At 51.9% G+C, this 21,969-nt stretch overlaps 13 protein-coding genes across 13 annotated transcripts; 8 read left to right on the top strand and 5 right to left on the bottom strand.

Moving 5' to 3' along the window:
• Positions 1–212: 212 nt before the first annotated feature.
• On the top strand, positions 213–1,785 carry BO95DRAFT_366902 (NUDIX hydrolase; the record flags this gene model as incomplete). Its single annotated transcript, XM_025582769.1, has 5 exons — positions 213–239; positions 653–809; positions 904–930; positions 999–1,367; positions 1,457–1,785. 5 exons carry the CDS (start codon positions 213–215, stop codon positions 1,783–1,785), a joined length of 909 nt encoding a protein of 302 aa, XP_025440643.1.
• Positions 1,786–3,326: 1,541 nt separating this feature from the next.
• BO95DRAFT_465249 (uncharacterized protein) lies at positions 3,327–4,443 on the top strand (the record flags this gene model as incomplete). Its single annotated transcript, XM_025589125.1, has 2 exons — positions 3,327–3,381; positions 4,034–4,443. The coding sequence occupies 2 exons, from the start codon at positions 3,327–3,329 to the stop codon at positions 4,441–4,443; spliced, it is 465 nt and encodes a 154-aa protein (XP_025440642.1).
• A 1,410-nt stretch (positions 4,444–5,853) lies between these two features.
• On the top strand, positions 5,854–6,357 carry BO95DRAFT_185073 (uncharacterized protein). Its single transcript, XM_025580901.1, has one exon. It carries the CDS (start codon positions 5,938–5,940, stop codon positions 6,217–6,219), a length of 282 nt encoding a protein of 93 aa, XP_025440641.1. The 5' UTR covers positions 5,854–5,937; the 3' UTR covers positions 6,220–6,357.
• On the top strand, positions 6,358–6,862 carry BO95DRAFT_185074 (uncharacterized protein). The gene has a single exon (XM_025580902.1). It carries the CDS (start codon positions 6,496–6,498, stop codon positions 6,796–6,798), a length of 303 nt encoding a protein of 100 aa, XP_025440640.1. The 5' UTR covers positions 6,358–6,495; the 3' UTR covers positions 6,799–6,862.
• A 297-nt stretch (positions 6,863–7,159) lies between these two features.
• On the top strand, positions 7,160–9,105 carry BO95DRAFT_185071 (uncharacterized protein). Its single transcript, XM_025580900.1, has one exon. The coding sequence runs from the start codon at positions 7,416–7,418 to the stop codon at positions 8,796–8,798; it is 1,383 nt and encodes a 460-aa protein (XP_025440639.1). The 5' UTR covers positions 7,160–7,415; the 3' UTR covers positions 8,799–9,105.
• A 2,482-nt stretch (positions 9,106–11,587) lies between these two features.
• Positions 11,588–11,875, top strand: BO95DRAFT_328514 (uncharacterized protein; the record flags this gene model as incomplete). Its single annotated transcript, XM_025581884.1, has 1 exon — positions 11,588–11,875. A coding segment is annotated over one exon (288 nt), but the record flags the coding sequence as incomplete, so codon positions are not given.
• Positions 11,637–12,739, bottom strand: BO95DRAFT_185034 (uncharacterized protein). Its single transcript, XM_025580899.1, has one exon. It carries the CDS (start codon positions 12,540–12,542, stop codon positions 11,955–11,957), a length of 588 nt encoding a protein of 195 aa, XP_025440637.1. The 5' UTR covers positions 12,543–12,739; the 3' UTR covers positions 11,637–11,954.
• On the bottom strand, positions 12,618–12,998 carry BO95DRAFT_465247 (uncharacterized protein; the record flags this gene model as incomplete). The annotated part of the gene is made up of 2 exons (XM_025589124.1): positions 12,618–12,890; positions 12,951–12,998. The coding sequence occupies 2 exons, from the start codon at positions 12,996–12,998 to the stop codon at positions 12,618–12,620; spliced, it is 321 nt and encodes a 106-aa protein (XP_025440636.1).
• Positions 12,999–13,186: 188 nt separating this feature from the next.
• Positions 13,187–14,476, top strand: BO95DRAFT_417106 (fumarylacetoacetate hydrolase family protein). Its single transcript, XM_025584406.1, has 3 exons — positions 13,187–13,535; positions 13,607–13,818; positions 13,888–14,476. Exons 1-3 carry the CDS (start codon positions 13,477–13,479, stop codon positions 14,313–14,315), a joined length of 699 nt encoding a protein of 232 aa, XP_025440635.1. The 5' UTR covers positions 13,187–13,476; the 3' UTR covers positions 14,316–14,476.
• On the bottom strand, positions 14,434–15,495 carry BO95DRAFT_499881 (uncharacterized protein; the record flags this gene model as incomplete). Its single annotated transcript, XM_025590963.1, has 1 exon — positions 14,434–15,495. A coding segment is annotated over one exon (1,062 nt), but the record flags the coding sequence as incomplete, so codon positions are not given.
• Positions 15,496–16,393: 898 nt separating this feature from the next.
• Positions 16,394–18,155, bottom strand: tif1 (putative eukaryotic translation initiation factor 4). Its single transcript, XM_025580898.1, has 5 exons — positions 18,081–18,155; positions 17,809–17,883; positions 17,251–17,742; positions 16,556–17,198; positions 16,394–16,506 (listed from the first exon to the last, which is right to left on the bottom strand). Exons 2-5 carry the CDS (start codon positions 17,860–17,862, stop codon positions 16,496–16,498), a joined length of 1,200 nt encoding a protein of 399 aa, XP_025440633.1. The 5' UTR covers positions 17,863–17,883; positions 18,081–18,155; the 3' UTR covers positions 16,394–16,495.
• Positions 18,156–18,972: 817 nt separating this feature from the next.
• Positions 18,973–20,873, top strand: BO95DRAFT_184952 (putative F-box and JmjC domain protein). Its single transcript, XM_025580897.1, has 2 exons — positions 18,973–19,380; positions 19,494–20,873. The coding sequence occupies exons 1-2, from the start codon at positions 19,037–19,039 to the stop codon at positions 20,683–20,685; spliced, it is 1,536 nt and encodes a 511-aa protein (XP_025440632.1). The 5' UTR covers positions 18,973–19,036; the 3' UTR covers positions 20,686–20,873.
• BO95DRAFT_474680 (low-affinity Cu transporter) lies at positions 20,555–21,889 on the bottom strand. The gene is made up of 4 exons (XM_025589811.1): positions 21,656–21,889; positions 21,344–21,542; positions 21,017–21,203; positions 20,555–20,964 (listed from the first exon to the last, which is right to left on the bottom strand). Exons 1-4 carry the CDS (start codon positions 21,740–21,742, stop codon positions 20,847–20,849), a joined length of 591 nt encoding a protein of 196 aa, XP_025440631.1. The 5' UTR covers positions 21,743–21,889; the 3' UTR covers positions 20,555–20,846.
• Between the last annotated feature and the right edge of the window lie 80 nt (positions 21,890–21,969).

Below are 21,969 nucleotides of genomic sequence, written 5' to 3'. Positions count from 1 at the left end.
CCCCCCCCGACCACGAAACAAGAACTCGAATGCCGATTTGATCTAGAACGGCAATGCGCCCCTCCTTCTCCCGCCTCTACCGCTACCTCCACCTCCACCTCCACTTCCACCTCCACCCACGCCTCAATTCCAGTGCCCGACTATCCTATCCCCAGTTCCAACTTCAATCCCATCCTCAATCCCTCGGCACGCGTAGAAGATTCCTGGCCACGATGCCGCGGCTCAACCCCGTTTCGCAGGTACCGTACCTTACCTTCCCCCATTGATTAAATTGAAGAGCTGCTTGCTTCCCCTCGATCTCGGAAAAAATACCATACCCAACCCCCCAGGTTTCCCCCTAGATCCCAATCTCCCAATAAAGCCATCCCATTCACCTCCGACCCCGGTGCTGCTACACGCCGCAAAACAGGGCAAGTTAAAAGGGAAAGGGGAAGATGACGTAACGCAAACACAAACCCTACACCCGTCTCCAACTCCAACACCAACTTCTTACTGTCAGACTGTCAATAGCCCAGAACACACAGAAGAAAGGGCTCTCTACTTTGCTTTGACAAAATCTCTCTACATGCTCAATATGATTTACAGTACAGCACAGTACAAGCGTGTCTTTTCATGGCTGACCAAATTTACGTTTCTGTGAAATATTGTCTAGGCCGCCATCGATAGACTCAGACAATATACGCCGCCGCCGACGAACTACGACCTCGCTCCGCTGTCGCGTCGCGCGGCGGTCTTGGTGCTGCTGTATGCGGATTGGGAGGGGGCGTTGAGGGTGGTTCTGACGATGAGAGCGAAGACGTTGAGTTCTTGTATCTATTTCCCCTGTTTTGGACTGCGGGGAGGGATTGGCCGGTCAAAGTTTTTGGTGCTATCAATTGCTAATGATGGATTTATTATGAGTAGATGCTGGTCAGGCTGCTTTACCCGGTGGTGAGTACATGTTATGTTCATGATGTCCTTTGAAACATTAAGCAATGGTAGAGAGCTGATTCACCAAGGACGCGCCGATTCTCTGGCCGAATCACCTTTTCAGACGGCCCGCCGCGAGGCCTACGAGGAGATCGGTCTGCCGCAGGAGGACAGCAGACTTCCGCGGCCCTTTCGCGTGGAGCATCTCTGCGAATTCCCGGCCAACCTCGCCCGGACGGAGCTGGTGGTCCGGCCGTGTGTCGCGTTGCTGCATTCCTACGACGAGGCCACGGCCGAGAACGCCGATCCCGAGGTGTCGCTGATCCCCCGGCTGGATGCCAAGGAGGTGGCGGCGGTGTTTACCGCCCCATTCCAGGATTTCCTGCGCGTCAAGGGCGATACTGACCCTCAGTGGTATCGGGGATCGTGGACGGAGTGGCATGAGAGTCGGTGGAGAAGTAAGCTTTTATCTTTCTCTTTCGTCTGCGACTTTCGCTGAAGAAATCGGCCTGTGCTGGGCGCTAACGCATACCACCTACCAAAAAAGTGCACCAATTCTTCGTTCCGGTTCGTTCGGAGGACGTGGTCAAGCCGAAGGGTGAGAACGAAGAACAGCAACACCTCCTCACTCAGCTTGAAAAGCAGGAGAAGGGATCCGCGGCGGCGCGGTACCGGGTCTGGGGCATGACCGCTCGGATGATGGTGGATGTAGCGCGAGTGGCGTATGCACAGGAACCCGAGTTTGGACACAACAGCCACTTTGGGGACGAGGCGATGATCTCACGCCTGCTGAAGATGGGCCGCTTGAGTGCGGTCCGGCAAAAGGGGGATCAGTTGACCAAGGAGGATATGAAGCTGGCTGCTAAGCTCAGTTGAGGGCTGTCATCCCTCCCCTGCATATATTATGACGACACATGACCAATTGCATTGGAACAAGATGCAAGTCCGGTCGAATAGACGGCTGATGATATTGCCAGCATAAGCGGCTAAGCGTCGATCCCATATAGCAAACATCTCTGATGCCCCGCATGCTTAGCCCAACAGAGCGACTTCACCTGGACCTCTTGCCCACGGGCTGGGTTGCATGAGTGAGGAGCTGAAGAACATCGACGGAGATAATTTGGAGTTCTGATCCCGTTCGGAATTATAGCAAGATAGCGTGCTGCAGGACTCAACATTGGGACTGTTGGGGTGACACAGATCAAATAGCACTAGCTCGCATCCATGCTCATAACGTAGGCTACTAAGCGCAGAAGACCATCCAAGAGGCTCCAACGCCCACAGAAAACCAGATCTCAAGGTATGGTCAGTAATAACTCAGTTGTTAGACATCTCTCAGGGCAAGATTGTCTGAAGGCTGTAGGACATTCCTTAAATCACCGTCCAAATCGCAGCAGCCAGACTAGGATAACTCAAGCTTCGTAGATGCCGCGCTAGAGCAGTGTGCAACCCAGAATCCGATTATCAATACTCAATCCCGTCACACAACCTCTAATACTCCAACTCCTCCGTACCGAAGTCGGACGGCGCCACGCGAGATCGGGGCACCTCCCAACTCCCAGCCCAGGTGTGACAGGTTCCCCCAAATGCACGATGCGCATCGGTCGCACTTGATTTGTAAGTATACCCGCAACAAGTTTCCTGTTGGAGTCGGTGGGGGTGGAAGCTCCGGTGGTGGCGCCCTTTGCGCTGCTCCTCGTTGATTGCTTTCCAATGCACGTATCCGTGGGCTGACGCTAGTTCCTGCGAACAGCCAGCGAACCTCGCCATGAACCACATCTCCGGTAAAAAGGAAGGTCGCCTCGGTTAGGTGTCAAAGCTCTGGGGATCCGGTATTTGTCATTCTTGGTTGACTCGGTGTCCCCGTGGGTCTATGTCCGGAATATGTGTATGTCGATCTGAAGAGTGTTTGCGTGGTAGTGCAGGAAATGTTTGGGGGTTTTGTACGACTTGCTCTGCAAATATGAGCGCTTTGACCTCGTGAGATGGATCAATGATCGTGGGCTGTAAGTATCTGGTACTGAAAGGTATCAATAGTAGAAGCTGGTGATGATGATTATTGAGGTGAGATTGGGACAGGGCTTCTGCTATAGGGCTTCTGCTAGTGTTCCAGGAGGAATGGAGTCCAGAGCATGGGCTCTTGCAAAGCCGGGGTATCATTTCATTATCCAGCTTATAGCCATGTAGCCATGGATGGCTAGAGGTTCGGCGGGGTTCTCGTCATTTCGGGGAACCATCGCCTGGGCAAAGGATCATCGGCTGGTGTACGATCATCAGATACCTAACCCGAAAGACAGGATTGGGTCTGTCAGTGGGAGATAATCATGGTAGAGAGGGCTTTGAGACTCTACCTAGTAGGGAGAGATCATTGCCCATACAGTGCGCCTCGGACACCTTCCGCTGATCTATCGGAGGAGATGGCTGTCGAAGACCTTGCGTCTTCTAGCTCACTCTCGGAAGAGTCTCGTGACAGTATGCAGGGCGAGAAATGACGGCACGAGATGGGATGGGTTTTCTTCAGACCTCCTGCATGATGCATCAACGTTGTGCGATGTTTGTTGTCTGGGTCGGAGATGGCAGCTGCATGTTTGAATGGTTGGCTCGCGAGGTACCACCTCGTGTCTTGATATTGTACCCATGCTTGCTTTAGAGAAGTTCTCGCTGAATAGAGATTTACATCTTATGTGAGAATCTCTCGAGAACACACGATGAATATTCACAATGATGCTCAAACCATCCCCGGATATAAAATGCAGGCGATCAATGACTGTGGAGACGGGGAATAGGAAGAAGTGCTTGGATTGTTCTTGCATTCATTCTATCTGATTGCTCGGTCTGATCACATGATCACTGCCTAGCACCTATTGTCGTATCTTTTCGGTGTATTATAGTAGTGTAGCAGATTTTGAAGTTTCGTCAATCTTCATCAATTGATTAGGCCAAGTCATTGATAGATCACATAAACGAGCCTGGTAAGATAGCGAGACCAATTGCTTTCCCTCCCCTATGTTGATAGCTACTGCGTACAAGGCCGTGAGAGGTTGTTCAGCCGAAACGGCGAGTCAAACCTGTCTTAGATGCTTGGTGAGGCATTTACAACTGGTATCCAGCTAAGGTCGGGCAGCGATTACTATCGATCAGGCGGTCCCCAACATCCCCCGAGACCTTGACCTCGTATTCCCGTCTGCTGATCATCTAGCTGAGTCTCACCGACTCATTCTACCAGTCCAAGAATTCATCTTGATGCTTGGTACTGGAAAAGCTACAAAGCAGGTGGGTAGTATCGGTTTGAATGTGACCAAGAACACGAATATGAGCAATGATGATGTCAGGCAGGAGGGTCCTAGTGCCGATCAAAGCATTGTTGGCAGGTGGACGGTGAAGGAAGAGAATATGCGGTCTGTCTTCCAATCTTCAGGATGGCGGGCCGCCGCCAAACTCGGCAGCAACAGCAATAATGACCCCCATAAGATCGACCTCCGCCGGGCGGCATATCTGAAACAGATCGATGGTGCCAGTGGGCCTGATTCCTAAAAGCATGAGCAGTAACTTGTGCGATTGGTGGCCTTCCCTTGAGTCTCTTTTGTTCTAGAAGGTTCATAATGGAAGCGGTGATGGTCTTGTCGAGCTTAGCTGTGCAGGAGTGGAGCGGGACTGCTCGGTCGTGAGGGACATGGCCTTGCTCCATCCAGCAGCACGATATCAGCAAAACCTGGAATAGGGGTCTCACTGCGTTGTTCACCGTCTCGTAGGAGATGATCGGTGATCTACTCGGGACTCGGGGCCACCATTTCAGCATCACCATCCGAAATATGCCCGACTCGCATCCGTTGCACAGCATGTCCGCTGCGAAGGACATTTGTGGCGCTGTATATTTACAACAGTTGCCTTTGATGTTGCGCCGACGGATCAGGTAATCACAATGGCTGGTCTCGTCTCGGGGCCATGGGGCTGATGACCACTGCTGTCCTAATGATTTCACAATGAAGGAACGAACTGTGGATGCAAGCAAGAACGAGGGGGGAAGAGAGAATAGAAAGAGACGAGAACACCCAAGAGAGAGGTCAATTGAACGGCACGAGCCGGGCACTATATGACCTGTCAATGTTTGGACCACGACTATCTCTCAGTTCCTTGCAAGTATTGCTCCACCAGCCAGTCGATCCCGGGCATGGCAAAGGTTAGGATTTGGAGATCGACCAGTGTAACGAAGAACAAGAAAAAAGAAGGAGAACGACACGAGCATTTCACCATGCTAGATGAAGGTAGTGATGCGATCGAGGGCCATGAAAGACCTTGGTGAATTAAAACAATGAATATTATGGGCTGAAGAGGACGGGTGTCGTTGTGGCGATAGTGTCACGGGGGTTAACTTAGTTCTGTACTAAGCCACGAACAAAGAAAAGAATGAAGCGAGGGAAGGAGGGAGGAGGCTCTTCCTCCGAGGTCGGAATAGAACCGGCCGAACATATTATTGCTGAGAGGGAAGAATAACGTGGCAGAGTAATGGAAGGAAAAGGCAACCCACAGGGAGATCCTCCCTACCGCTATGTGATCTGTCCAAATGTATGTCATGCTAAGCGACGTCTAACTTAGTCTCATTTTGTTGACTTATTTTTTGCCCTAGCTGCAGCAGTCAGGCACCGATTCATGAGTGGCTGTTGACCAGCGGATAATGTAGATTATGTGATGATGTTATTCGAATTCTTGACAATCGGCATGGCCGAAGAGAAAAAGCGAGAGGGAATGTGGTTGGAAGTGGAAAAGACAGGCGACGAAGAAGGCATGTACCGCCATACACTGCAGTCAGTAGAACTGATTGATGTTTATCGGGCAACGGAGAAAAGGGCTAGACTTGACGGGGGAAGATCGGACTAACTAAAAGAACATCATCATACGCACTACTGTAGGTCAGCAGTAAAAACAGTAAGCAGTAAGCACACTCTTCCTTCTCAGCCCTTCTTAGGCTTCCTCAGGTCTTCGTATTCAATTTCCATCTCCCGTTAGTCTGTTTATCATCACATCGTTATGATTCATCACCATCACCATCACCATCACCATCACCATCACCTTGAGATTCACTTGCACCACCACCCACCCATCGGGCCATTTCGTATGCAAACAGGGAACTCCCCATCTCGATCAAGGTCCATTCCAGCTCCATCCCTTGCATGGATGTGTCACTTCAATGAGGCTGTTCATGACTCCATGCCCATGATGACCATGATGATCATGCAGCCGACCAGGAACTGCCCACGACAATTTGAGATACATCGGGGTTTTACTTTCTTGATTGATTTTGAAGGTTAATTCGACTCCAAGATTAACCCCCAATCAATAACTTAACAAGCCAAGCGGGTCTAGCCATCCCTTTGGGACAGTTTAGCACTCTCTACTCCGGACCGCAGCAAGCCATCTTCAGCTCTCGCCCATAATCCGGGAAACTCCGTCCGTTAACCGGGCAGGACAAAGCTAGGGATGACCTGGTTCTGGAGGGATCATGGATGGATAAATGATCAATGATTAAAATAAGAATAGGAAGAATTATCAAAAAAAATAGTATACTAAATGGAAATCTAATAAATAATGCGGCCTCGTTTTGCTGCAGCCTTCATCCCCCTTTCGACGCTAGAGCCAGCCTCATGCATATCGCATCGCAACCAGCAGCCAAAGCAGCCAGAATCATCGGTCAATCATCGAGCTGTTCGCTGCTTGTACCCGATCCTCTCTCTGTTGTCTTGCTTCAACCTCCTCTTCCTCCTCGTTTCATTCGCTTTTAACCCCTCCTTTATCATCCTCCCTCCCCATTCCTTGTGTGCCGCGTTTTGCTTTCCTTCTCTTTCCCTCGTTTCCTTCTTCCCTTCCTTTCAGTCTAATTCGGGGGGTTGAACAAACTATGGTTCTGGCCTTTCCTTTATCACCATCTGCAACCCCTTTGCAGTCCCGCAGAAGAACCACGGCAACTGGTTGAAGGTGAAAGGGACTGGCCATCATTGACTCGATCGACTCTCAGCCTGTCATCCCGGACGCCAACAAAGGTTAAAAAGTGCACTGAGCAGCACGCGACGGGTGATAAAAGAAGCAAAAACTGCCTGACTGACTAAACTATTATTACGACTCGACTTGGTCTGGTCCAATTGCTGGGTCCAACGCATGCTCCATCGGGTTTTCAGGCCATACATAGCCTTAGCCTAGGCCAAAGCCTAAGCCTACTACTATCTCTTCTTCACAACTTCACTGGCCACTCCCTTCGATTACTTGACTCTCTTTTCAATTGTGACTTACTATTACCAACCTACTCACTGAACTTGACTGGTTGTTTCATCCCTGGAGGAAGAGAACAAGTCAGAGGTGTCCGTCTCAAGTCCCGTGAAATCGGAGAATCCTTCCAAGTTCTGTTCTCTTTCATTGAGTGACCCCTCTCGCTGGTTTATACACTCTCTCCACTCCACCCTCATTAGCCGCCCATCGGCCCGTCAATCAGTCCCAACCCCACTCCGATCAACATGTTTCCTCCATCCTCGTTGGCGCTGCCACGAGAAGCTCCTCCTGTGAGACCGTCTCGGTCCTTAGAAGGATTGGAACAAGTCATCCCTCCTCGAATCCCTCAGCCGCCATCTGTTCGCCCAGCCTTTCTTTTAGATAAACCGCTCCCCGAGCTGCCCGCCAAACCTCTACCAGAGGCCCCCTCAATCATGGATGCTGGCTCAATCGCCTGGAGCGACGACAGCAGCATGGTTTCCAGTTACTATGGCAGCCGACGCTTTTCCGAAGTGTCTACCACCGAGAGCTACCCCGTATTTGTTCGCTCAGGGTCCGATGATCTGACCGAACTAGTCGATCATCCTCCCGCCTCCGCCCCCATCGATCACTATGGGGACTCTAAACCGCTGGCTATTACCGCCACCTTTTTACACGATGATCATGTCGACCGACCAGCCCCTTGGACTGTCAAGCGAGCCGGTCCCAATCACTATTTCCGCGAGAAGAAATGGGACTTCTTCCCCGAACTCGCCCCTCAATCCGCCCTACCTCCTTGTACCACCAATCATGCCGCTGCTTCTCGGAAGAAGAGCAGCAGTCGACTGAACCTCGCGGTCTTCGACTTCTCCAGGTCTCGCGGTCGCTGGAGCTCGTCCGACAAGGGGGGACGCGCTCTTGCGCATGATGTTCGAGACTCGATTCGATCTTACGTGCAACGCCGCTTGTCCAAACATTCGGTAGACCGCGACACTGCCCGGCCGAGCTCGCGGCCAGACTCGCGACCCGACTCGCGACCCGACACAGTATCTTCGGACTATCCGCGCAATCAGACACCATCAATTGAGTGGACGCTGTCAAAAGAGCGCACCGAGGTAGTGAGCCCTCTGATGCCACCCAGTCCCATGGACTTTCCCAGCTCAGGCAAGCGGTTGTCCGGAGCGTCCTCACGGTCCTCGCGATCGACTGTCAGCGCTCGAGTGAAGTGCCCGCCACCTCTTACCCTGCGAAAGAAGCAGCTCGCAGCTCCTCTCAGCCCTTATCCAAAACATGGGGCTTCCATATGGGAAAAGCCGGGCCGCGAGAAGCGTGTGAGCTATCGACAAAGCCGCCAGGTGCGGTTTCCGAAGTATGCAAAGAGGAGCCCGCCAACACCGAAAGGATTCATTTCATCGGCCACACCTCCTCTGACACCTCCGGCCCGCTCCCAGATCCAACAGAACACTCGCGACTACATCAAGGCATTCCACAGTGGAACCTCCCACCTGTTGGGTGCTATCGGTGGGGCTCGAAAGAAGATCAGTGGGGCCAAGCTTGAGCGACGACACTCGCAGCTGAAATCACAGATCCGACTCATTGGCCCTGTTAGTCCATACAACACCCAAGGACAGACTGATCCATGGGTGTAGTCCTTAGCAGTCACTCGCTTCCCTACTCTTTCTATATTCATTTACATTACTTGATATATGTGGTCAACACTACACTATATTTCGTGGTTTTGGTGGTCATATTAGCGTGCTTCTTTTCTCTCATTCTTTTTATATTTCACATCTGTTGTTTATACTTGATATCCCGTTGGCACTCTGCAGGTTCAATGTCAGGCGTTGTGGTTTTCGTGCTAAGCGAATTCTAAGACTGTTAGTTTATAGGCATGGTTGCGTCAATTCATGACCCTCTATTTATGACTCCATGGTTACCGAATGAATACACTGTTAGCTTTGATGTTCCTCTTCCACCCCCCCCCCCCCAGGTATCTCAACATGTCAATGCACCTCAAAGAATGCGACCTGAAACACGTGCCAGGGCAAGGCTAGGTACTGTCACCCCTTGCGAAACCTCGCAACGTTGCCCGAGTCACCGACAGGATGTGTAATTGCCGTGCCTGAATCGCATCTCCTGCATGCTACAGCCCACACCCGTACCGCCCACTCATTCCTGAAGAAGGCGGCTTTGTATGCACCGTCCTGTCCCCTTGTACCACCTTCGGGAAATTAAAACCACGCTAGCACCCTGAAATTCAGGATACCGGCATTTTGGAAAAAGATTGAGGAGTCATGGGTGCTGCTTCTGTGAGTCATGATTTAAAATTTCGAGGGTCAGGGGAATGTAACAGACTGAGGGATGTGGAACAATCTTGCTTGTCACATCTAGGCCCATGTTGTTGAGGAGGATATGGGGTGCATTTGCGGGGGGGTGGTTGTGGAGTTGCGGAATGTGTTCTGTACTGTGCTGTACCTTGCAGGTGTCAATGTGCGGTAGGGTGCCGGTGACTGTTTGTGTTAGTGTTAGTGATCTTCTTCTGATCTGATTCTTTGCTGCGATGATAGTGCTGTACTTGTGAGCATGTGTGTGTATCTGCATTGTCTATGTACATGCTTGGGAGGTGAATAGTACTGGTGGTGCTGTCGATATTCACTTCAAGCCCTTAGGATAGACGAGGTGGGATTTCTTGTTGTGTGGATGGTTGGGTGAGATGACCGCATAGCCAAGTATTCACTGTTCATCTGGCAGAGAGTTGACGTAGATTTTAGAGAGTTTGTCTAACTCTCATACCAGTTATGAGTCTCGGTTTGGTCTGATTCCTTGGGCTTCTCCATACAAACTCAACCCCGAGCTGAGAGATGAATAAACATCTTGACAACAAAGTCTTAAGTCAGATCGTCTGTCGCTGTTCACAAATACTGAGAACTGCTGGAGATGAGATATACCTCACCTAAGTCAGACCTTGTCAGCCCCGCAGCCTTAGCATAAATGACTTCCATCCCCCGTATCTCGCCTCATCTACCCTCTTCCTTCTTACAACCTTCCACTTCACCCATATCAACATCCTTCCACTTCACCTATACAACACCATCCAAACAGCCCTGTCACTGAGGTTCCCGATCTCCAGAGACGTCTAATGAATTCCTTCTCCACGAGTACAAACCACTATCTCCTTCCCATCTTCTTGCTCCCCACAAAACTCTTGCCTCGAGAGTTGCTGTTCAACACCACGACCAGAAATCCAATTGACACAAGTAACACCGGGCCTCATCTCCTCGCAACGACCCGGTGATCACAAAAGTAAGATTAACCCCGATCCCCAGAAGTTCCTTCTACCGTCACCTCATAGACTGATGCCTTATTCAAACAGCCTATACCTTGACTCAGTGACCATCTCCTTCCTCAAATCACTGCCATACCTCCATCGTGCAGTACCTTATGAAGCATTCGATGCAATAAGTTCATTCCTCTTTCAAGCAGGCAGCAGCACGCTGCGAGTTTTTCAGTCTATTGATACAAATTCTATTTCTCTGCTGACCAGACGCTTTCGGCATCGGTCTCGACAGCGGCCTGCGAAACCGATTTATTTTTCCGACGCGCAGGCCGCTGTCAGACCGACAGCAGTAAACATTTTAGCAGAGGCTTTTGATGTCGGTCTCGACAGCGGCCTACAGAGAGCTTGGGACTAAGACTGCGAAAGAGCGTCAAAATGTTGAATAGTGAAAGGCCAAGTGCACTCACTGTGTTAACAAAACAGACGATAATCGGCCGACCTTAGCCCTCTCCGCTAGGGACGGTACTTGCTTGATTTGGTGTGCTCGATTCTGAAGTCGAATTTACTACGCCTACTTTGTTCCACTTTTCTCGGGAGTATCAAGGAGGCTTAGGGTTGAGACTATGGTACTTGTTTGATTCATTTGTACTAAGAAGATGGTTTATACTGTGATCTCGAGAACCGGAACTCCTTCAATAGTCGGAAATGCGCGGACAACCTCAGAGGTCATTGCCTTCGCCTGTCAAAATGGATCTGTCCTGTACGTACTTGCTTTTAATACTCAACGCTCTAGCTATCCCCAACAGGGTTTCATTCTGCCTGTTCATTGCGAGACTGACCGCCGAAGCTCCCCAAACGGCCTACCAGGCGGTGAAGCTATTAAGTATGAATGATGGAGTATCTCGGCGCTCAGCCAAAAGAAACGTCTCGACACTATATCTTTCCGTAGTCAAGACACTGATCTAGCCGATCGCTCGCTCCAAAGGATCCTGAATACTGTCAACTTTGAGGAAATACTAGGCAAACTAAGCTTCTGCTGACAGACCGCTAACCTAACTCACTTCCTTCCTAGCCCCCCTCAGGTATTTCGTTTCGGGATATTTGGACTAATGCTCAGCCAGATACGGGCTCTACTCAAGCGTGCTTAGCCTTGTGCGCACTTTGCTCAGCCTGCCTCTCGAGCTCGTCCTGAGAATATTCTTCTACCTCCCGCTTGCCTCGCAGCCTTGCTTTGCGCTAACCTGCAAGCCTCTCTACAACTGTTTCACGTACGTGCTGAAGGATGAGGCGCTCTGCTTTCCGCGACTGCTGAAGAATCTCAATCCCTTGATCTCCCTGAACCAGAAACATGTGGTCCGGAACCAGTTCCTCCTTCTGCTTGAGAATCGTTGCTGGAGATATTGCGCAGCCTGCCTCAAACTACACCCTCAAAAAGAATTCCCGCGGCGGCTTCGGGATCAGACGCCATCCATTGAGCGAAGGTGTGCGTCATTCGCCGGGATTCTCGATCTTTGCGCCTGCACTAGCCTCACGCCTTGCGGGATGTTACGTCTGGTAAGATCACTTCAGGAGGCAGCATGCGGAACAAGATCGGCGATACCCCATACTCGGGGATGAGTCCGATGGGCGATACCAGGTTGCGCACGACGATCGAGGCAACCGTATCCTGACGCACACGTGCTCTACACCCCCACAAGCCCAAATCGAGTGCAGCCTGGAGATGACAATTTCGTCCGAGGGCGCAGACAGTCTCGTGGTCAGGACATACTACCACTATAGATTTCGCAAGGTACCGCCATTTGCGATCTGGTGCAAGCGGATTCCTACCTGCCCTCACAGGGACTTTGACTCCGAGAGATACTGGACGCGGGACTGGTGTAGAACTTGTTTCTATTGTGCCGCATGCAGTAAATGGATTACGGGTGACTTGCGGTCTCTGACTGGTACAATGATGGTCACTCGGGTGTTGAGCACGGATATCTCTTGCCCAAAAACCCGCCGCCATTTTCGCTTGCCTCGTGAGCGATCCTATGACTTGCACGCGTGGAAACTCTGTGATGGGCCAGGTCAATGCCATCGTTATTTTCACTGAAAGTGTCCGAATTAGATGGGACATAGAACACAAAGCTTTGCAAGCGCCTCGCAGTACAGCCCCACATTAGACCTTGGTATTTGTGCTATGTACTTTCTTTCATTCTGGTAGCGTTGCGCGGGGCCTCAGCTCCAGTAAGACACGTTGAACGTCTTGCCTCAAGTTGGCCAGCCCTTCATCCACGGTCCCCAAAGCATGCCGAGCCTTGAAGTCATGATGTAGCTCGACTAGTTCCTTTGCTTGGCGTAGCTGGTCCTTTTCCTGCTGCAGAGCAGGTGTTTCTTCTCTGGTGCTGGGCTGTGATTGCTTCTCGTCAGGGTGAGAATCCAATCTCTCTTGAATGGTAACGAGTGCCAGAGCGTCGTTGTAATCCTGCAAGGCATTAGTTCTTGTCTGGTCGACAGGCGGCTGGATGAAAGGCACAAAACATACACAGACGCGCAAAGAGGTGAGATCGGAGAGGATTTCCGCTACTTGCATGGTGATGAGGGTAAGTTATCAACAACTGCGCTTATTTGTGACCGGGGTTGTGTCGCGACAATGTCAACAAGGTGGAAGGCGGCTGGGAGAGCAGCTGCTCACCTGCAGCCCGCGTGACGTAAGAAAGTCCATTTCAATCCAGGCCATTCATTGCGGTGGCATGGCAGTTGCAGTTACGGTTATGCTTGATCGCGCATATCCCAACTCACTTCTCTATACAACCGTTGTATAATTTCAGATCTCTCATTTTCATATCTCAATCTGAAGAATCAATAATCGAAATGACACGCCAGTATTCCCCAGGGCTGGGGGCCACCCCCGGCTCCAACCTCCGAACCTCGGAGAATCCGAGCTCTCCGCAATGAAAAAGCGCGGAGAGCCATTCCGCCTCCCCGGCCGATTATATTCTTATCCGCCTGCCATCGCATCCTTGACTCCTCTTCTTACTACACTTCTACAATTTTGACACACAAACACAATGGCGTCCGCGATCAAGGCTCAGTGCAGAAAGGTCATCTGCATTGGCAGAAACTATGCGTAAGGTCCCTTTGTCAATGGAGCCGTTCAATCACCGCGCTCACCAGGCTAACGGACATTTCCATCTCCAGCGATCACATTACCGAGCTCAACAACACCAAGCCCAAGCAGCCCTTCTTCTTCCTCAAGCCCTCTTCCTCCATTCTCCTCCCCGGCCAGGGTCCCGTCCTGCGCCCGCAGGGTACCAAGCTGCACTATGAAGTCGAACTCGCCCTCGTGATGGGCAAGACGGTGCGGGACCTTGACCCGGAGGACAGCAAGGGCGCATTGGATGCGATCCACAGTGAGTCTACACCCCCACAATCCACAACTCGAAAAGCACCTGGCTAAGCGTTGCCTGTGTGATGCCTAGGCTACCTCCTCGGCATCGACATGACCGCCCGCAATGTCCAAGAGGAGGCCAAGAAGAAGGGACTCCCCTGGACGATCGCCAAGGGCTTCGACACTTTCCTGCCCATTTCCCAGGAGATCACCAAGGCCCGTCTGCCCGATCCGCACAACGCCTTCCTGCGCCTGAGCGTGGGCGCCGAGGAGCGCCAGGCCGACTCGACCGGCCTGATGCTCTACCGCATCCCGCGCCTCCTGGCCGAGATCTCGCGCGTCATGACCCTCGAGAAGGGCGACCTGGTCTTGACCGGAACGCCCAAGGGCGTGGGCGAGGTCAAGTCCGGGGATGTGATGACGGCGTCCATCGAGGTGGACGGCAAGGAGCTCGAGGAGGGGCGGATCCAGGTTGAGGTGCAGGACCGCGAGGGCCGCTACCGGTACGCCGAGACCTAGACCGAATGAGACTGGTATAGTGGGTTTTGGAGAACATTCAGTATATGTACACTTACACATACAAATACATACCCCCTCGAATGAGATCTTATCTTAAATGATCACATCATCCCTAAGCTCAATGACCCACCATCATCGCCCTCGCGATAAGAACATCCTCCTCATCAGCCGGAACAATCGGTATGAACCGCCTCGCCCTCTTCCTCTTGCGCACCATTCCCCGATTCTCCAACACCTCAACCCAGTCCCTGACACTTTGGCTATTGATCTTGCGTCCGGAACCACTACCAAAAGCCCCATCTGCATCATTCTGCACAGCAGCAGCAGCAACCTTACAAACCTCCCCCCTCATCCGTGAAGCCATCCCAGCAACCATCACCACAGAGCCATCACCACGACCACCACGACAACCACCACAATCCAAACTCCCACTCTCCCACGAAGTACTCTCACTCTCCCCCTCAACCGTCGAAGACAACCCACCCCCTCTCCCCATCCCCATCCCCAACCGCAACCCCCCGCTCACACCAACCCCATCCATATACCCCAAACCACCAGCACCAGCACCACCAGCAGCAGCCCCAACAGACATCGAATCCGGCACCAGCACTCCCTCCTCCCCATAAACATCATCCTTTCGCCCTTCCTCCCCACCCAGACCCCCCTCTCTTCTCGTCATCAACCCTGCAACCCTACCCTGCACCCCCTCCACCAACCCCGCCAGCACCGCAACCTCCCCCCTCACCGAATCCTCCACCCCCTGCACCCGCCTTTCCATCTCCTCCCACTCCCTCTCCTTCAGAGCACAGACTTTCTGGACCTGGACCTGGACCTGCAACTCCTCCCGCACATCCTTCAGCTGGTGCTGCAAGGCAGCGATAGTGGCCTCCGCGGCGGCGAGGCGGGCGGCGAGCTCGATGTTCTCGCGGCGGAGTTCGTAGGCCCAGAGGAGGGTTGTTGGTGTTGTTGTTGGTGCTGCTGTAGTCACTGCAGCAGTAGCAGGATCAGTTGTTGGGGCTGGTGGGGGGCCCGGGTTTCCCGGGGTTGTGGTTGTGGTTGTGGTTGTGGTTGATGGCATTGGGATTGCGTGTTTTGGGTGGGGGGGTTTGTGGATGTGCTTTGGGGTCCAGAGGGTGTGGATTTTTAGGTTTGGAGTGTGGAAAAGGAAAGGGTGTGGTTGGGGAGTATGGTATAGTAGGTTTCTGTAGAGAGGGAGGTGGGAGCTGAGGGTGTTTGACGGAATGGAATGAACTGTGTACTTTGTGGGTTGGTGGTGGTGAGGATTAAGGGTGGTGGATTGGGTTGTCGTGGATGGTGTGGAGGTTGAGTTGGATTCGGTTCGAATGGGTAGGGAGGTGTAGATTTATGCTGTCCGAGGGTTGAATGAGGGATATAGAGTTGGTGTATGGAAGAAAGAAAGAGTGCCGGAGGTAGAATCTAAGGTGGAATACAAGAATGTGAGGCATAATTTACTAGAAGACTGGATACTGACCAGCTGACTAGCTGACTGAGATATAGATACCTCTTGACAGCACATACAAGATAAATAGCCAGAAACGTATCATCCCAAACTCGCCACACTGCACGGGCAGCCATAGCGAAACAAGCGGTACCTTTCTCGTCTATTGTAATGAACACAGGGATACAGACCCAGTCGGAGCCAGGGGTTCATACACATCATCTCCATCTCCCCGCATCCTTGCGGCAAATGAGAAAAAAAGCCGTCGAACGAGAATAATCACATTTTAGATGCCCGACCTTCGGATCAAGTATGGACGTAACATCCTCGACCAGCCGGGGCGAGCAAGGCACAAAAATCATATGGGAAAAAGCGTGAGAAAAGGCGTTTCCGGAAGCGAGGAACCATGAATTACAGCAATAAAACCGCACGAACGTTGTCGCATCTCCATAACAAAAAGAAAAAGGAAAACCATAAACAGTAAGTATTCGACAAGAACACGCAGGACATGATGGCATGGCCACTGCAGGCCCCTGCCGCCCACTGCTAAAAAGAGAAAATGCTGGAGACACAGAAAGCCACTTTTTGAAGGATTCTCCTTTACCAAGATAAGCATGACGACAGAACGTCTTTCCCACCGCAGCTCACCCTTGGAGCGTTATTGGCAACTGCATTCGTAATCCGCATCGAGGGGCATGAGGTGATTCGGGAATTAAGGTGTTTAGATGAGGTCTGCCAGCCTATTAGAATCATCCAGACGGTAGGACGGAAGGAAACTTACCAGCAACGTTCATGGGCATCTCCTCGATCTGGGTGCTGTAGAACTGCTCAATCTCGCGCATCATACGGACATCGTCAGCGGTGACGAAGTTGATGGCAACACCCTTACGACCGAAACGACCACCACGACCGATACGGTGGATGTAGTTCTCACGGTTGGCGGGGAGATCGTAGTTGATGACCAGGGAAACCTGCTGGACATCGATACCACGGGCCAGAAGGTCAGTGGCGATCAGGACACGGGAAGATCCGGAACGGAACTCCTTCATGATAACATCACGCTGGCCCTGCTCCATGTCACCGTGCATGGCGGAGACAGTGAAGTCACGGGCAGTGAGCTTGTCGGTGAGCCAGTCGACCTTGCGGCGGGTGTTGCAGAAGATGACGGCCTGGGTGATGGTGACAGTCTCGTACAAGTCGGAGAGGGTGTCGAGCTTCCACTCCTCCTTCTCAACGGCAATGTAGAACTGCTTGATACCTTCGAGGGTAAGTTCCTGCTTCTTGACCAGGATACGGACGGGGTCACGCATGAACTTGGTGGTGACCTCAAGGACATCCTGGGGCATGGTGGCAGAGAGCAGGGTGACCTGGGTGGACTGGGGAAGGAGCTGGAAGATGTCGTAGATCTGCTCGGTGAAACCACGCTAATGATGCCGTTAGCATCACCAGTCAATCATCGCGACCAAGTGGACTTACAGAAAGCATCTCATCGGCCTCGTCGAGGATGAACAGCTTCATCTGGTCGGTCTTGAGGACGTGGCGCTGGATCATATCGTGGATACGACCGGGGGTGCCGACAACGACCTGGGGGCCGTTGCGGAGAGCGGTCATGTCGTCACGGACGTTGGTACCACCAATACAGGCGTGGCACTCAATGTTCATGAAGTCACCGATGGCGATGACAACCTTCTGGATCTGCTGAGCCAACTCACGGGTGGGAGCGACAATCAGGGCCTGGCAGGCCTTGAGGTTGTGGTCGATCTTCTGGAGAGCGGAGATGGAGAAAGTGGCAGTCTTTCCAGTACCGGACTGGGCCTGAGCAATGACATCGTTACCTGGAAAGACGATTAGTATCCAAATATGCGATCGGCGATGATTAGAAAGTCGTTTCAAGCATACCCTTGATGATGGGGATGATGGCACGCTGCTGGATAGCAGAGGGACGCTCGAAACCGTAAGCGTAGATACCTGATTGTCGTCAGTCTGGTGCCCGCACTGACCCCACCGGAGCGGATCAGAATTTGTATCACATACCGCGAAGGAGCTCGGGCTTGAGGTCCATGGAGTCGAAGGAGTCGGTGATCTCATCGTAGTTAGACTCGATCTGTCCTGTTGTCGTCGAAGTCTCTCGTTAGTTCATCTGTTACAGCCTCTTCCCATGGCCGTGCCCGTAGTTGCAAGAAATTTTCCATCATTCTAGCCAAAGCCTCTAGCGGGGTGACCGAAACAACCCTGCCTCCCAGGCATACATCTCTCTTAAAGATAACAAGAACATTCGCAGCTGAAAGTAGTCGAAAAGAACGTACCCTCGGGGATCTCCTCCAAGCCCTTGTCGTTAGAAGCCATGATTGCGGTGTTGTTGTAAAGAAGTGATCACAAGCGATGTGCTGTGATCGAAAAAGACGGTGGGGTTTGGGAAATAAAACTGAAAAAAAAAAAGATGCCTGTTAGCGAGGAATGCAGAGGTAGACGATGAGGGGTAGGCGCAAAGATAAGAAAAAGTAGCAGTGAGATGGAGAGATGGAGACCTACCGAGATCACAACTTTTGAAGTTGGAAAAAAATATCACAAGACTACTAGAGTCGTAGGGGTTGGGAAGAAGAAGAGAAGAAAGATCAAGGTGGAAGGCCAACGCCTGGTGTGGGAAAATGGGGCAGGGAAAACCGGCGGCGGAACGAGCGAACTTTTTTTTTCACGCTCTTTTTTTTCTTTTTTTTTTTTTACCTTCATTCTTCCCTGCTCTGGCTGGCTCTGTTTGTTCTGACGCTGTTTGATTTTTTCTTGACTTTTAGCGCTGGTTTAGTGCAGCCGAACCTGACCGCCTACTGTCTATGGCAGTTAACCCACGTTCTTTTCTCGCCCCTGTATTCTGCCGTACGCGTTTTAGTTGACCCTGACCACTCATTACGTCCAACCACAATACTCTCCCAAGTTCACTTAGGGGTCATTCTATGAGTTGAGGGCCTAGGTCACTCACTCACTGTATTGGCACTGTAATGGAATTGCTTATGTTCTACTCTCTATTACCTTTTTCGCGTTGGTGAACGGGTATTCCTCGGTACGGTGCATGGTTGGGCATTATCTTGCCTGATTATTATTCCTTCCCCTCCTCAGCGGGCTCAATGTGGGTGTTACTCAAATTTACTAGCGCCGTACCGCCTCTCGACGACCCCTCCGCCGAATTGGGAAAGTCTCCAGATTTCCAGCGTTGTCACTTTTTAGTTCTACTTTAGTGATTCTTTCCCTCTCAAACGCCGCAAGTATGAAAATGCCGGACATCAATTCAATTGACGGCGTCCGCGACCTAGACCAGGAGACGCTGACGCGTGCCTATTCGACTTCCATTTCCAATCCTGAACCGGAGGACGAGGCTGCCCACGATGCAATCCCCGGCCATCCATTGGGAGTCAAGCCTAGCGGCAATGCCCTGCTTGCGACGGAGAACCTTCGGGATGCCATTGGGGTCTTCAACATTCTGCCAGATGAGCTGATACTGATGCTGCTGGAACAACTCGATGGACCCAGTCTGGTGCGCATTGGACGCACTTGTAAAGCATTCTATGCTTTCACCCGAGCTGAAGAGCTGTGGAAGGCTCTGTTTGTCGCGTACGTTGTAGATACCACACTGCAATAGGTTGCATCGCCAACGACGATTTGCCTCGCAGGACATGGCCCCTTCAGCAGTGTCCCGCAAGCTTAGCACTGACATGCAACGCCAGATCACCTCCCTCCAAATTCACCTGGAAAGGAACATGGCGCTCCAGCTACCTGAACATCCCCCCCACGGAAGTGTGCGTGTTGGATTGTTCGAATCTGTATTCCGATGTCCTGCACCGGCCCTTTCACTGCGCGCATATCAGTCTCGATCCCTACGTCACCGGCATCCCCGCCCGCAACCAGATCGCCCGCTTGCCCGATCTCTCTTTCGAAGAATTCAACGAGAAATGGTCCGATACGCCGTTCGTCCTGACCGAGCCCGTCAAGGAATGGCCTGTCTACAAGAAATGGACCATGGATTCCTTGCTCTACGACTACGGCGAGACCGTCTTTCGCGCAGAGGCCGTGGATTGGCCATTCTACAGCTACGTCGAGTATATGAAGAACAACTCCGACGAGAGCCCGCTGTATCTCTTCGACCGGGCCTTTGTGTCAAAGATGGGACTTAAGGTCGGACAGCTCGATCAGGAACCCGAGGCCGCCTATTGGCCGCTTGCCTGCTTTGGCGAGGACTTCTTCTCCGTGCTGGGCAATGATCGGCCCGACCGACAGTGGTTGATTGTCGGACCCGAACGGTCTGGAAGTACTTTCCACAAAGACCCAAATGCCACCAGCGCGTGGAACGCGGTTATTCGCGGCTCCAAGTACTGGATCATGTTCCCTTCGTCGTCCAAGCTCCCGCCTCCGCCGGGAGTCTTCGTGTCCGAGGATCAGAGTGAGGTGACCTCTCCCCTCAGTATTGCCGAGTGGTTGTTTGAGTTCCACGCTGAGGCCCGGCGCACACCAGGTTGCGTTGAGGGCATTTGCAAGGAGGGAGAGATCCTTCATGTGCCTTCGGGATGGTGGCATTTGGTCGTGAATATTGTGCCATCTATTGCTATCACGCAAAACTTCATTCCCCGCGCGCACCTGAGCGCTGCCCTCGATTTTCTGTCTAACAAGGCAGATCAGGTTTCCGGATTCAGGAAGGACGTACAGAATCCCTACGAAAGTTTCTTGGCGAAAATGCAAGAACAGCATCCAGACCTGCTGAAGCAAGCACAGGAGGAGTTGAGGAGGAAGACAGAAGGCAAAAAGAGAAAATGGGATGAGATTGTTCATGGAAACGCAGATCAAGAAGGCGCTAATGCCAACGAAGGTGGTGGGTTCAGCTTTGGCTTCGGTGGTGATAATAGCGACATCGAGGTCCCTTGATTCCCTCCTATACGAAGCAGCAACAAACGAAATCGGCAACGGTCTGAAAATGACCGTGCTGAGCCACCATTGCCTGGATTACGCAGCCCAGTGACACCCTTCCCTCAATCAACCTTGAGAGAGCCTTTCGGAAACCAAGCTACCCAGCTTGCGCGCCCCATCTAGTGACACGCAACCGTCTTGCTAGCGGAGGTGTCGTCTCCGAAAGCCAGATATCCTACAAAGGCACCGACAGCGACAGCTAGCATAACAAAGCCATTATAGGTCATGAAAAGCAACCTATGCAGCTCAGATCAGTCCATGTCGATAGGAGGGTAGTCAGGGAGCATACATAATGAAAAAGCTATAGAAGACCTGCACAGCATACAATGACGCCATGGTAATCTTTCCTCGCTGCTCGACGGACTTTCGGCTATCCCTACCTACAACGAGCTGTGAGCCACCGTTTGGGACAGGCAGTGTCTGGCTGGGAGGGTCATTGGCCGGCGGAGAATCGTCGTGGATTTCGCTGCCTTCAACTCAACAAGCGATTTGTCAGGCGCGTCATCTCAGCAAAGGCATGCATACAACCCATGACTATAAAAGAGACGACAAGATATCCCGGATGCCGTTCCCCTCCGCCGCCAGCATAGCAGAAGCAACGAAAGATCAGACTTACCTCCGACTGCGGCGGTTGTGTATGCGCTGAGCCTCTTCGCATGTGCCACCTCGAAGCGTCTTGTAAGCTGACGGACGCCCTCATAGCCGGCGGTCAAAAGCACGATGAGTAGAAGTGAGATGAGTAGAGACAAGGTGCCGGTGACACGCCATTGCGGGAAGACGATGCAAAGATTCTTTGTAGACCAGGTGAAAAGCATCTAGGGAGCGTTAGCAGGGTTGTTTTAGGGCAGGGCGGAGAAAAGCAATTATATCGCCGGGTGATTCTTAAATGGTGGAACATCAGAAGAAGAAAAGTGATCTTCGAACTTACATTCATACTACACTGTCCCATGTCCATGTCACCGTGGTCATGGCCATGGTCCATATCCATCCCCATATGGTGCATCGAATGATCCATCTTGGGTGCTGTGAGATGCAAGAGCCAAGTTCGGTGTCAGCTTGTACAAACGACTTGCCCAGCAGAGCAGCGATGCAGCAGCAGATCTGTGGAATGTCGACACTGTTCAGATACAACCAAGGTAAATTGGCACTTAAAAGCCGTGAGCCAGGAAGTGAGAAGAGGGATGAAGGAAGTGAGGGATGGCGTAACTTAAGTGCCTATCGGAGTAACTCACCAACAAACCA

Source organism: Aspergillus brunneoviolaceus, assembly GCF_003184695.1.
Source record: "Aspergillus brunneoviolaceus CBS 621.78 unplaced genomic scaffold BO95scaffold_47, whole genome shotgun sequence".
Classification (NCBI taxonomy): Eukaryota; Fungi; Ascomycota; class Eurotiomycetes; order Eurotiales; family Aspergillaceae; genus Aspergillus; species Aspergillus brunneoviolaceus.
This window is presented reverse-complemented; position numbering and strand designations above follow the sequence as displayed.